The sequence below is a fragment of the Equus asinus genome, chromosome 30 (assembly GCF_041296235.1).
Source record: "Equus asinus isolate D_3611 breed Donkey chromosome 30, EquAss-T2T_v2, whole genome shotgun sequence".
NCBI classification, from domain to species: Eukaryota; Metazoa; Chordata; class Mammalia; order Perissodactyla; family Equidae; genus Equus; species Equus asinus.
In genome coordinates, this window is record NC_091819.1 from 13,770,001 (window position 1) to 13,783,774 (window position 13,774).

Sequence of the window (13,774 nt, forward strand, 5' to 3'; positions counted from 1 at the left end):
TTTTCAGTAATATGAACTCCACAAATGAATAGCCCCTAAATTTGCCAAGGAATTAAAACTCAAAGTGGCAAAAATATGGATGTATAATTATATAGAGCAATATATTATACACTAATTGTTAATGTAGCCTTTTTTTTTTTTGAGGAAGATTAGCCCTGAGCTAATATCTGCCAACCATCCTCCCCTTTTTTCTGAGAAAGACTGGCCCTGAGCTAACATCCATGCCCATCTTCCTCTATTTTTTATATGTGGGATACCTGCCACAGCATGGTTTGATAAGCAGTGCCTAGGTCCGCATGCGGGATCCGAACCGGCAAACCCCGGGCTGCCAAAGTGGAATGTGCCAACTTAACCACTGGCCACTGGGCCAGCCGCTAATGGAGCCTTTTGATATTCACTACTGATATGTTATCAGAAGAGTAGAGTGATGGATTCTATCTTCTCTTTAATCATGCGTTCTTCAGTCAATTTATTATTTATACTCCAACTATTTCCCAAAAGGCTTTTTGATGACTCATAATAAAAGACTGAAGCATAATAGGACCAATAAAATATATACATATTAATTTTGTGATCAAGAGGGTACAATAGTTGTATCCCCCCAAAATATTAAAAATGGGCACTACAGTGAACAAATTGCCACAAAAGTGAACATTCAGCTTCTTGACAACTGATAATACAGGAAAAGGACCATGTAATATAGGCATCATTGTTAACTAAAAGGAACATCTGAAGACTAGAAGGTTCTTGAAATTTGAAAGGGTACTTTTTGATATTCTGCCAGTAGGAGAACCCATGTTGGGGAACTCTTTTTCTCTATTTCTCCTGGGACCAGTTCAGGAGCGTATAGTTGGGAAGAACGCATTGACTTCCAGAACTGGGGCATATCGTACAGCGAGTGGCTATGGATTCTTCCTTGAAAGTTTGGGACAGAAACCAAGTGTGTTGATGTGAGAAATCATGAAGGCAGAAAAAAGTCCTAAAAGCACTAACGGTTCCAAATTTGGAAGAGCAGTGTGCCTTACGTGCTCAAAAGAGATTCAAGAGCTCAAGAGCGAAACTGACACTAGGTGGGTAGAATTTTTCATTAGTCAGTGTATTCTTTCAAAGGATTTCTGTTGGTCACTTTTAGCTTTTGATCTTAGGATATAAAAATAAGAACATAAAAATAATAATAAGTATTTGCCTCTGCTAATTCTGGAAATGCAAGAATTTGAGGGGTGGAATCTATACAAGAGGAAACGGAATCTGTAACAACATACAGACAGAGCCATTTTGCTCTCAAAATCAACAGATTAAATAGTTTACTTTTCATCATGCATCTTCTGTTATGGGTAAAATAGACAGCCACACCACTACTTGAAAGGCTAAACATGTCAGCATTCAGAAGTTAATATTTAAAGCAATTAGAAAACGCTTTTGGAAAGGAGAAAGCAAAATAATTTTGCAGGACCATGGAAACTTGATCATATCTCTTTATTAAATAAAATACAATCTACTGATAGAAATACGCTCCACCTTCATTTAGAAATGTTCTATTTTTCTCTCATTTAGAACACTTTTAAAATGCAGGTTGAGACTTCAAATTCTAACACACTAATAAAAAGATGTTTGTCGTGCAATATTCATTTTAAAATTTTAATACTCTTAAGGGCACAAATGCACTTATTAAATGCTTTGAAAAATTCTGCTTTAGAATGCTCTTGATCAATTAATCAAATTTTATACCACGTTTTTACTTCCTCCCTGTCATAAGGATTCAGAGTGTTTTACTGGCATTACAGGTTGTGAGAATGAAAAAAAGAAAAAGTGTTTTCCTTTTGAATTTCCTTTCTGTATATTCCTCCTCCTCTCATTTGAAGTAGCACATGGTTCGGGGCTAGCAGAGGCCTCTAATTAGAACATTCGTTATCCCAGTCAAGACAGCCAATGGCGAGTCAAAGGGACAGCCAGCAGGCTGCCTCTGACCAAGGCGAAGGATGAGGATGGCTTTGGGGATTCCCTTCTCTTACACTGCCTCTCATCCTCACCCTCCTTGTCTCACACTCAGAGGCTGGGACCACCGGCAGAGCACCCTTCAGGCTGCCCTCCAGGTCTCATGTGTCGGTGGACACCTCCTATGGCAATTGCTTTTTCTGCCTTCTTCTGGACCAAGGGGGAGGAAGCAAACTTGAAATGTGAGGTTAAAGTGAACTGCAAATATCAATTACCCCCTGTTCCCTCTCCTGGGCTTCTCCTTCAAGAAGGCTTTCCTGACACCCCGCGTTGAGAGAAATGCTCCTCCTCTGGGCTTGCTCTCACAGAAGTCTCAGGACTGTATATTTATCTATGGTTTTACTATGTGTCCCTATTTCCAGATGGTGGATGCCTCAAGGAAAGGATAGTGTCTTATTCATCCTTGTAATTTTCATGTCTCTCTCAGTCTCTGGTACACAGCAGGTACCCAGTTAAAATCTGGTTGGTTGAGTTTCATGGATTTGCTTACATAAAACTTTTTTTTTTTTTTTGGTGATGAAGATTCACAATGAGCTCACATCTGTGCCAATCTTCCTCTATTTTTTTGTGTTGGATACCACCACAGCATGGCTTGATGAGTGGTGTGTGGGGCCGCGCCTGGAATCTGAACCTGTGAGCCCCAGACCACTGAAGTGGAGTGCATGAACTTAACCACTATGCCACCAGGCCAGCCCCATGAAACTCTTTGTAATCAGTCTTTCAACTAACAATTTTTGGGCATCTGCTCTATATCAGACCTTCCACCAGGCGCTGGATATAGGAAGATAAATGAGACAGAGCCTGAGGTCCTGAGAGGTTGCAATTCAGGAGGGGATATTGATGGTGCACAGGTAAATACAAACCAAAATTCTAAGGTAGCAATGAGGAGGGAAGGCTTCACAGAGGAGGTGACATTTGAGGAGAGGCTGGATGAATGAGTAGAATTTTGCCAGACAATAAACAGGAAAAAATACGTTCTGTTAGATGTAGGTTTCAATTAACATTTCACTGTCTTTCATCTTACTCCAGAAGAACCTCTCTTCCTGTGTAAACTGCTATGAGAATCTTAAATATGAATGAAGGGAGGAAAATGCTCAAAAATGCTGGAGGAAAAAGTAAAGCAGGACCCACATACCAGGACAATTTCCCTCATTGCTTCATCCTATGTTCACAGTGCAATTGTAAGCGTGAAAAAAATAAGATCTAATATAATGAACAAACACAGCATGTTAATAGTACTTAAAATCTCACTGTGTAGATAAAAAAATTAGTCTCCCTATCTTTTAGCATACTCCAGTCAGAACTCATGAACAATCAGCCTGTTAGCAAAAAAAAGAAACACATGAAAAAATTTTCTAAGTCAATCTACAGAATAAGCTGTTTAAATCCCACAAATTTTATTTAATAATGCTCCTTAGAGCAGTGGCAAAAATTATAAATGCAGGGGTTTTAACTGTTACAAACTGGGTAAAAGGATCACATTTTTAAAGCCTTTTAAAACTATATGACAACTAAATGGTCTACTCTAGAACCAATTTGGGGTTCTTTTCGAGGTAGAGAAGTGATTTTTAGAAAACCTCATTTTCATTAGATTGATCAGATTGGTTGTATATACCTTCTAGGTTTTTTGTTTAAATGATCGAAATAAAGATTTATTTCATATTTCAATCTTGTTACCTGAAAAACCTTGAGAGAAATAGATCATCAGACTTTTATTGGTCTAGAAAACCACAATTTCTTTTGTGCCAGGAAGGATTTGCCCTGAGCTAACATCCGTTGCCAATCTTCCTCTTTTTTTCCCTTCGCCCGAAAGCCCCCTCAATACATGGTTGCACATCATAGTTATAAGTCCTTCTAGTTCTCTGTGTGAGTCATCACCACATCATGGCAACTGACAGACAGGTGGTGTGGTTCCGCACCCGGGAAATGAACTCAGGCTGCCAGGGTAAGAACGTGGAAGTTTAACCACCATCATTGCTGGCTTGAGGATCCACATTTTTAAAGAAAAGTGTGTTAGCTCATATTTTACACAGGGCAAGATTTTAGTGGGCAAAACAGCATGTCTACATTTAAGCTGAAGTTGGAAAAAACTTGCCCTTTCAGCCAACAATAATTTCTACATGGGTATATTGCACAGAAAAGAATTGTAAGCACACAAGAGAGAGGCAACAGTAATATAATCAAGCGTGATGGTTATTTATGGTTAAAAGATATCAAAAATTTCAGTGGTTAGGCAAATGCCTTCATGTTATTAATTACATGCTCCCAAGTCTAATACAATCTTCATGAGTTTTTGCAAGGTGCACACACGCCAGGTGCTTGGACTGCCAACAGCATGTAAAAAAGAAAAAAAATCATGTGTTGTTTGTATTTATCTGGTTGCAAATAGTCAAACACTACACTGACTAAGTTGACTGGGACAAACATCTTTTAATAACACACCTTTAACAGGATTTAAAATATTCATAGGAAATGTGCGTTATTATTATTTGGCATCAGCACACTAGATTTTTAAAAATGCATGGAACTGGATATTGGTGCCACACTGCTGTAAATGGCAAATTATTTGAAAAGAAAGGTCTATTAAAAGTCCTTGCAGCCCTTTTCTCTGTCCATGAGAACCTCTCTTTGAACCCAAGCATTTGTTTCTCTGGCTATCGTTCATTTCCTGCCTATGTTTGTCTTTCTGGGTTCAGCCGCGTTACAGGCTTGTTGAAAAGCACAGTCTTGCTGGATCACACTACAAATACTGTTATTGGTGACCCTTTTCAGCACTGGGGAGTTTTGAGGCATTCGTTGATAAAGAAAGCTGCCTATTGATGGTATGAAATTTAACCGTGAGCAAGAGGTGACTTCTCTGTTTTATCCTGTAAGATGATATGTACAATTTCTACATTGGCAATGGTGCTTTGGTGAACGGGAGGTCCTGGTCTGGATCAAGCATGAAGGGTGATTCTGCCGTGGAGCTGTCAGCTGGGTGGTTTTACAAGCAATGCTTTGAAGCCTTGACAGAAAAACTGCTTCTGCCCAATGCCAATCTCTCAGTCTTTGTCAACTCAATTGTACTTCCTTTCAGACATGGCATCGATTTCCACTGACACCCAAAATATAGAGTACACTGTCATCAGGTCTCAGGGGCAAGCACGGACTGGTAACTTAACCTGGAGGGGCAAATGGCCAGCCTTTGGTTTTTTGCTAACGTGTATGACTTCGCAGTGTGCACATGAAGCAGAGGGAGGAAGAAGTCATCAGTTTCAGGGAAAGGATTAACATAAAAATGGTGGCTGGATTTCTTGAGTTAATATCTGTTACATAATCAAGTGTTACTAATTTTTACTTAAGGAGGATGACAGGTTAACACTATTCACTTCAAATCCAGGCCCTAAAAAATCACAAAAAAGGGCAGAGTCTCTATGCACGAAAATTCTAACCAAAATTCTAACCAAAAAGTCTGTAAGACTTGTTTTCTGGTAAGATGAGGCAGGAGATAAGTTTGTTCAATGAAGGATGCTGAGCTATTCAGCACTTTGGAACATTTTGTACTTTATTTATGTGCTAACATCTTGCCTGTAGATAAGACATTGTGGCCCCTATTCAATGAGGATCACCACTGAGGAGCCCTAAGTGTTGCCGTTTCTCTGTGGGAGTAGAAATTGTGGGTGCCGAAAAAGGAAACAATTTCCCTCCTAACATGGCCTGTATGGAGCCATCACCTCTGCAATGGGTTGAATAATTATTTTCAGTTAATCTCTATTGCTTAGATACAGCATATCTAAGAAGGAGATTAAAAATCTATTTTCAGTTGTTTTTAAAAACACCTTTCTTCAAAAATCTGAGTGTGAGCTCTCCAGTTCATAAATCTGCATACGGCTGGTGACCATGCTGTCAGATTCCCCAGAGTGTATGTAACATCCCCCCTAAAAGGGGTGTCAGTGCCTTGAGTGGTGCATTAATGCTGCTGGGCCTTGGGTGCCGTTTATGGCACTGTGCTGATAATTTACTAAATGGTCCCCTTGAGACCAAAAGGACTGGATGTGCCTTTGCAAAGTACCTAACTTGCTCCCAGGGAGTAATTATGAATTGGGAAAAATGGATGAAGTACTACATATTATTATTCATAATGGGTTTTTTAAAATAAAGTATGCTTTAAGGAAGGTAAATAGTTCTAATTCTGTCTCATTTGATGTCTTATCCTCATTAAAATAATACAATTAAGGGTATGGTAGAAATAAAAGAATCTGTTCAATATACAATTGATATTGGTTCAAATACCATGCCTTTTGATTAACGTCTAGCCTTTTGAAAGTCACTCTGGTCCTCATTGAATATAGAGCCAGAATGGCAATTGGCCAACAGAGCAACATCTTCTAAGAAGCCTCTGATTAAAAGACTTGATAAGATTAACCCTAAAAACCTCATTGTTCAAAGATACAGTGTCCTCATTCACTCTGTATAGCTTGATTTAATTTCTAAGTTTTCTAAAAAAATTATACTGCCATATATATGCTTTTATAGAGGCAATTTGTATAAAATTAAATATTATAGCCATGTATTTATTTCCTACATACAACCTAGAAAGAATATATATATGTAAACATAACTCTTCCATGAAAAACTAGAAAATTCTCTTTATTGGTTGAATAAGGCAATCCCAATCTACTCTCTGTAATACACACAGAATCATTGCTTTCAGATTATACTTCTCTATTCTAGAGGCTGTCTTTCAGGTGCAAATAAAAGTGCAGTGGACTGTCTTTCCAGGAAAAGGTATAATGATGCTCTAAGAAACCTCAGGAAGTAATGCTCATATTTCATGTCCTTCTGCTGTCAGAATTCCCCCAAAGTAGAGAACACTGTAGCATTCGGTCATGGCGTAGAAGACGATAACCTTTCTCTTGCAAGACACCTAGTGGCACCCTGAATGGAATGGGGCCATATCATAATTCATCACGAATTACTTCTCCCTGTCTGTAGGCCTAACCCTCCAACACTCCAAGCCCACATTTTTCTTCTTTCCAGAAAGTCTGACCACCCTTGCCCTGGAAAAGATTATTGTCACTAAACACCAAGTAAACAGGGGAGGCTTATTTCTTTGTTCTGGAAAAACTGAAGACATTTAAGACTCCCTAATGGAGAGGACATTTGGCTGTGTATTGTTCAGACCACTTACTGTCCTCTGTGGTTGTGAATAGAATCCAAGAACTATGTGCACTGCCAAATCCATTGGAGGCAACCACCCGAAACTCATACTCTGTGTAAGGTTGGAGATCTCTCACTTCATAGCTTAACGATGCAGAAGGATTGGAAAATAACCTATACGGGAAACAAATGTTAATTAGGAAGATTTAGTCATTCAAAGAAATAAAAAATAAGTAAAATCTTATTTCAAAGAATTTTCAGAGAATGTCAACACACATTTAAGTACTGCAATTTTCTGTCTTTACATGATATCTTATTTAGAATAAGCAGCCATTTGGCTGTTTGTAATGTTGCATTTCTATGAGACGTAAATTCTAGTAGTATTGAGTAAATTCAAGTCTAGTACTGAGACTCATTGCCATGTCAAATTTGTAGAATAAGTATTATAATTTTGTAGCCAGAGTTCAGAGCATTTTTTTTAGGTTCAGGTGTATGCTTGCTTTATGCAAGTCACGTACTTACAAAAAGTTGAAGGTGAAGAAATCTTAGTTTAAATGCTATGTAAACAAAAAATAGATATTTTTGCAAAGCAAATAATTATCTCCTAAGGTACTGCTTGCTTTTTGTTTGCATGAACTTTTAAAAGGTGGCCTTTATTTGTTGCCAATGAAAACTGACCTATTGTTCAAAAGTTAAGATAAAGTAAATTATGTTTACATTGTATAACCCAAGTGACAGTTAAGAGGATGGACAAAGTAGAATGCTCACTCTAGAAATCCACGGGTGGAGCGGCCAGGCCTCATCTGGAGTTGGTATCTGGGAGAGCCGGGAGCATTGTTACGAGCTGGTGTAGACCAGACAACCTGAAGACTGGTTGGAGTGGCAGATGAAAGCCTGGGAGGCAGCACACCATCTGGAGCTGTCGAAAAACACAGATGAATTAGAGCAGAGAAAACTGTGGAGAACATATGCTGGATGGAATCGAAATGCTCCATATACTGGAAAAACTGTTCCTCAGGATCAACAACAATGTTAAACATGGTCCATTTAATTTAACATTTTCATTCCTGAACTACTATACTTCCTTATTGTTCATTTCAATACAATTACATTAGTGTTTCAGTCTTCAAAGCGGTCCCCACGCAGCAAGACAAATGAAGACGCAGCACATTCCCACCTGTACTTCTGGTTATCTAATTGAAAATACGCAGGGAATTTAGCTAAGCAAATATTAAAGTACCTTTTTAATTTAACTCTTTCTCAACAAGCAAGTGATGCGAAAGTGAAAGAGTCCAGATCTTTTATTTCTGCCATCTGTATCACCCATTGCCATCTTAATCACACCACTACTCCTGAACACGACTGGCTTTTTTTTTTTGAGGAATGTTTATGAAAATGTATTTTTCTACAATGATAAATATATGTGATTGGCTGAAAATAGCACATTCCAGTCTTAATTCTCCCCTGCGACAATGCAAAAATGAAACTTCTTTCCTTGTGTTTTTAATACCCAGTGGCCCCCTTCTTACAGTGACACTGGCCTTATTCAAATATGTTACAAATTGGGCATATATGTTGCTTTTTCTAGTCTAGTTGAATCGCTGGCAAATTTTTCCTGAGTTCAGCATACCTGCTTGATAAATCTATGATAGAAATCTATTTGAATAGTTCTAGAAGGCCTAACAGGAATGAGTGAAACTAAAGCCTATTCTACTAAAAAAATTGACATAATGACTCTGATAAGTTAACTTTTCCAACAGGTATAATCTGAATGAACGTATCATATCAGAGTTTGTTTCAAAGCTAGTCAGAAACTCAAAAAACAAATTAAGCAAAGCTCTGTGGCTTTAGGAAAATCACCTAATGAGTCTGAGCTTATGTTTCTTATCTTTAAAATAGGGATATTTTTTCTTTGCAGGATTGTTGTGAATGTCAGAGACAATGCAAAGAAAGCACTTTATTTTAGGTGCTACTAATTATTAATTTTTAGTTATTATTATTATTATATTGGACTGATCTGAATTTCCCTTAGCATAATTTAGTGCTACTAGAATGTAATTTGGGGGAACATTCTGATTATTGCAATATAAGTTCCTAATGATCAAGGATTACTAAAGGTCATTGCTGAAGAAGGAGAAGGGGTCAAAATCATGGAAACAAATATCAGGGTTCATTTTCAACTTTCTTTTATACATAGCCTTCAGTAGTGTGTGAGTTTTATGTACTCTCCAATTCAGGAGCATCTGCCTATGAACTATGAGGCTTACGGACGACCAGTCTTGAGAATGGAAGAATTAGATTACATGTTTCATCAATCAGTTGTGAGGGTTTTGAGTGCATCAATAATTCATTAATTTATTCCATAAACATCTATCGAGCCTCTACTCTGTGCAAAGTCGTGTTCTATGTGTGGAGGGATAACAGCACTGGGCAAAGCAGACATGACGCCTGACTCTATGGAACTTACATGTGAATGGAGGGAGCAAGTTATGAACAAACGGATACATAAGATCATAATAGATAAGTGCTCAGGAGAAAAATAAAGCAGAGTAAGCAAAGAGAAAGTGAAAAAGAGTGTGCGATTTGAGCTATTCTCTAACAATTCAGATTCAATAGGAAAGCCATAGTAAGAAAACATCATCAGGTGACCTTTGAGCAGAGACCTCAATGACATATGAGAGGTGGTCATGAGAATCTCTGCAGGAAGGGCAGTCCAGGTAGAGAGTGTGGTGGCACAGAGGCAGTGAGAAGGGAAAGCTCTGGTTGTGTTTAAGGAACAATAGAAAGGCCAATGTAGCCGAAACAGACTAAGGAGAGAGAACAGAAAAGAGGTTGGAGGATAGGCAGGGGCTAGATCTCTCTAGATCCTTTCTAGGTCTCGGTCTTGAAAGTCACTGTTGGGGCTTTGGGTTCCATCCTAAATGAGGTTGGGAGCCATTGCAGGGTTTTAATAAGGGAAATGGCATGATTCTAAACTGATAAAGGCCCTCTGTGCTAATGGAGGAGGAAAGGCAAATAGAAAAAGGGAAATCACCTATTGTAGTAATCCAGGCAAAAGTTGATGGGAAATTGGATTCGGGTGACAGCAATAGATGGTGGCAGTGTATTTTGCTGTTTGGTTGAGTGAGTTAAAGATGATGCCAATGCTTTTGGCCTAAATACCCAGGTGAAGAGTGGTGCGATTACTGAGATCAGGAACACTGAGGGGAGAAATTGGTTATGGAGGGGATCAAGAGTTCTGTTTTGTCCATGTTACGTTTAAGAGGTGTATCACACATCTTTAGTGGAGACATCAAGGACGAGTTGCAGCTATGAAATCTGGAGAGGAGTTGTGGATCAATATAAATGGGGTATTTAACGGCTGAGACTTGATGAAATAAGCTAGGGACATCAAAATTTTGAAGTCAGGAGGAGGCCTCTACAACAAAGCAGACTTAAAGGAGTGGTCAGTGAGGTAGGAGAAAAACTAAGAGAAGGTGCAGCCTGGAAGCAAAGTACAGAAAGCATATTAAAAAGGAAGGATTGAGCAACTCTGTCAAGTGTGCTGAGAGTTTAAGGAAGAATAAGACTGAGTTACACTGTATATTTGGTCAAATGGAGGCGTCTGGTGACCTTGCCTAGAATAGAGGCAGGGGCTGGTCCGGTGGCATAGGTTGCACACTCCGCTTTGATGGCCCAGGTTCATGGGTTTGGATCCTGACACACACCTAGCACCACTCATCAAGCCATGCTGTGGAGGCATCCCACATACAAAATAGAGGAAGACTGGCACAGATGTTAGCTCAGCAACAGTCTTCCTCAAGCAAAAAGAGGAAGATTGGCAACAGATGTTAGCTCAGAGCCAATCTTCCTCACCCAAACAAACAAACGGAGAATAGATGCAGTGCAGTGGTGGGCATGGCAGTCTGATTCGAGAAGGTTAAGGAAAGAATGAGAGAGAAGAGAATGAGAGGATACAGTGAGCACAGACAACTCTTTGGAGAGATTTTGCCCTAAAGGGGAGTAGAAAATGGGGCAGCATTTAGAGAACCTTATGGTATCAAAGGAAAGTTTTCTAAAAACTGGGAGATGTTACAACATATGTGTGCTTACTGGAATGATCCAGAAGAGACTGGGGGAAACGGTAACGTAGGATAAGAATAATTGCCAGAGCAAATTCCTTGTGTGGGAGAGAGAGAGGCAAGGCAGTGCACATGTGACTGGAATTGAAAGCCAGTGCACACTGTCGAACACAGTAGAGGCAGTCCATGCATGGTGCAGAAGTGAGGGCAGATGCTGAGGCTGCAGATGCAGACAGGTGGGAAGATTTGGTGATGAGAAAATAGCAAATATCTCTTCTGATGCTGCCCATTTCTCAGTGTGAGAAAGAACTGGATGGGTGAAGAGAGATGAAGTGGTATGAAACAGTTCTCTCAGTTGGTGGAAATGTGACATGACTGGGAAATGCAATCAGATTGCCATCCAGGGCCAGCTATCCAATAACTTTACTCTAAATCTTTGGTTTGAAGGACAATCATTATTAAAGACTTTTTTTTTTTCCTGTGGAAGATTCACCCTGAGGTAACATCTGTTGCCAATCTTCCTCCTTTTTTTGGTATGTGAGCCACCAGCACAGCACAGCCACTGACAGACGAGTGGTGTGGGTTTGCACCCAGGAACCGAGCCTGGGTCGTCAAAACAGAGCGCGCTGAACTTAACCACTAGGCCGCTGGGGCTGGCCCACTAAAGACTTTTTAATACATATTTTATCTGTGCACACAAACAGTTTTAACAATGGTGATTTCTTACTTGATGTATCTCCTTTAATTGACTTATAACAAATGCACGAAAGAGCATGGGCCAAAAGTGAGGACAAATTGTGTATAACATATAACATATGAAGCCACGCCCTTCATTTGATTTTTTTTGTTTACTTTTTCTGCGACAAGGAATATAATGTCACTTACAATCCAAATTTTGAATAAAAATCAGCTCTAAGTCATCAACATGAAAAAATTAGAGTTTTAAATAGATACATGAAAATCCCTTCAAGTGTTAAAAACTGCATTATGGTGCTATTAAGAAAGAACTTTTGGAGAGGGGCCAAAAGTAGCTCCATAATAATAATAAAGTATCTTGCATTCTCTTTTGAATGATGACAAAAAATGTACTCCATTAAATTGGTCGCACTCTGATTCTATAAAGTTGCAAAATATTTCCAAACAGAGTGGTCATCTTAAATTATTCACCTGTAACTATTTATTCTGTATGCTTTCAGGAGCACTGAATTCTGGAAAGAAACCTTTCTGTCTCAGCTGGTTAACCCCTTTTATCTTAGACCTATTCCTTAGAGGGTCCTTAGCACCAAAGCAATAACTGGGAGCCGGCCATAATTCCACCCCTGGTTTCTTAACAGAAAAGCCATGTATCTATCAGTTTGATGTATTGTCTCCAAGATGCTATGTTGCTCAAAAAGCTTCTCTCAAGTTTAATATGACCCTCACGGGGCCAGCACTCCACAGACAACCTCCTGAATCAACGTATCTTGTCCAGTAAATACGAATTCTACACAGCAACTGGATAAAACAGCGACCCCAATCCATAAATTCAAAGGAAAGGCATTTTTAATAAAATTTCAAATTTAACCCTTTTGGGAAGGCAAAATGAATACAAACCACAAAGCAATAAATTAGATCATAGGTTGGACTAGTCTAGATGGTATAATCTTTTGAATGCATTATTTTATTAAACTTTTAAATGATGTATACTTGTGGTTTCTTTCCTATCTTTAAAAAAAACCAAAAAAACAAACAGAATGTCCGAAATCTACATACAGATTGATAGAACTCTGGGGGGAGCTCTAAAAAGCAAAAACAGAGGCTTTTTTCCATGTGGCCAGTGACTGCCAAGGCTGTAGCGGCCAGAAGAGGAGATTTGTGGGGCAAAAATGAATTCAATATGCTTCTCATATGTACCGGTTTCTCAAGACAGCCGACCCACTGGTTGCTAATACAGTGTGTTTTTTGTGTGTATGTGTGTGCATTTTCCAATTCTGGAATAAAATATTGCATTAAGATACCAGAGAAGTCTGTAATATTTTGTATTAAATCCAGATCTGTAAAAAGATACCGAATGCCACTTTGCAAGTTTCTTTGCTGGGGGTGGGGAAAGGGCAGGATACATAGAAAGGGTGATTAGACCATCTACCTTATATTTAATAGATAAGATATGACTCAGATAACTAACATAGAATGTGTGAGCAGCCTAAAAGAGGGGTAAGTGCCTTAGGGGTTTTGGAAGTTAGAAACTTACATCCAAGTACGCACTGGACCTTGACTGTCAGAGGAGTGGTTTTGAAGATGCTCTGCCGTGCAGGCGATGTCACAAGGTTCATGGGCGGGTAATCATGTCCTCAGCCTAATTCCCGTGCCTAGGACTCCCATCAACTCTCCCTGTGCTCATTCCAAACAGATACGATGCTTTCTGCGGCTTCACTTGGAATCTGACTGCAGCCCAGCCAAAACTACTCTCTCCCTTCATAGCTTAGATGTGGGCACCTTCATTTAGTTTTCTGTGTTAACACAATGCTGCAGAAACCATGGCCTTTCATCTATATGCCTCCTGGCTGCATCGTCGAACAGCCTGGCACATATTCAAAATC

The 13,774-nt window shown here is 39.2% G+C and overlaps 1 protein-coding gene across 1 annotated transcript in view; it reads right to left on the reverse strand.

Moving 5' to 3' along the window:
* The window catches only part of USH2A (usherin), a 743,449-nt gene that overhangs the window by 250,084 nt on the left and 479,591 nt on the right, over window positions 1–13,774 (reverse strand). The window contains exons 39-40 of the mRNA XM_070501449.1: window positions 7,903–8,053; window positions 7,166–7,308 (exon numbers count right to left, since the gene is read on the reverse strand). Of these exons, the coding sequence (XP_070357550.1) occupies window positions 7,166–7,308; window positions 7,903–8,053 (294 nt within the window). The remainder of the gene's footprint in view (window positions 1–7,165; window positions 7,309–7,902; window positions 8,054–13,774) is intronic.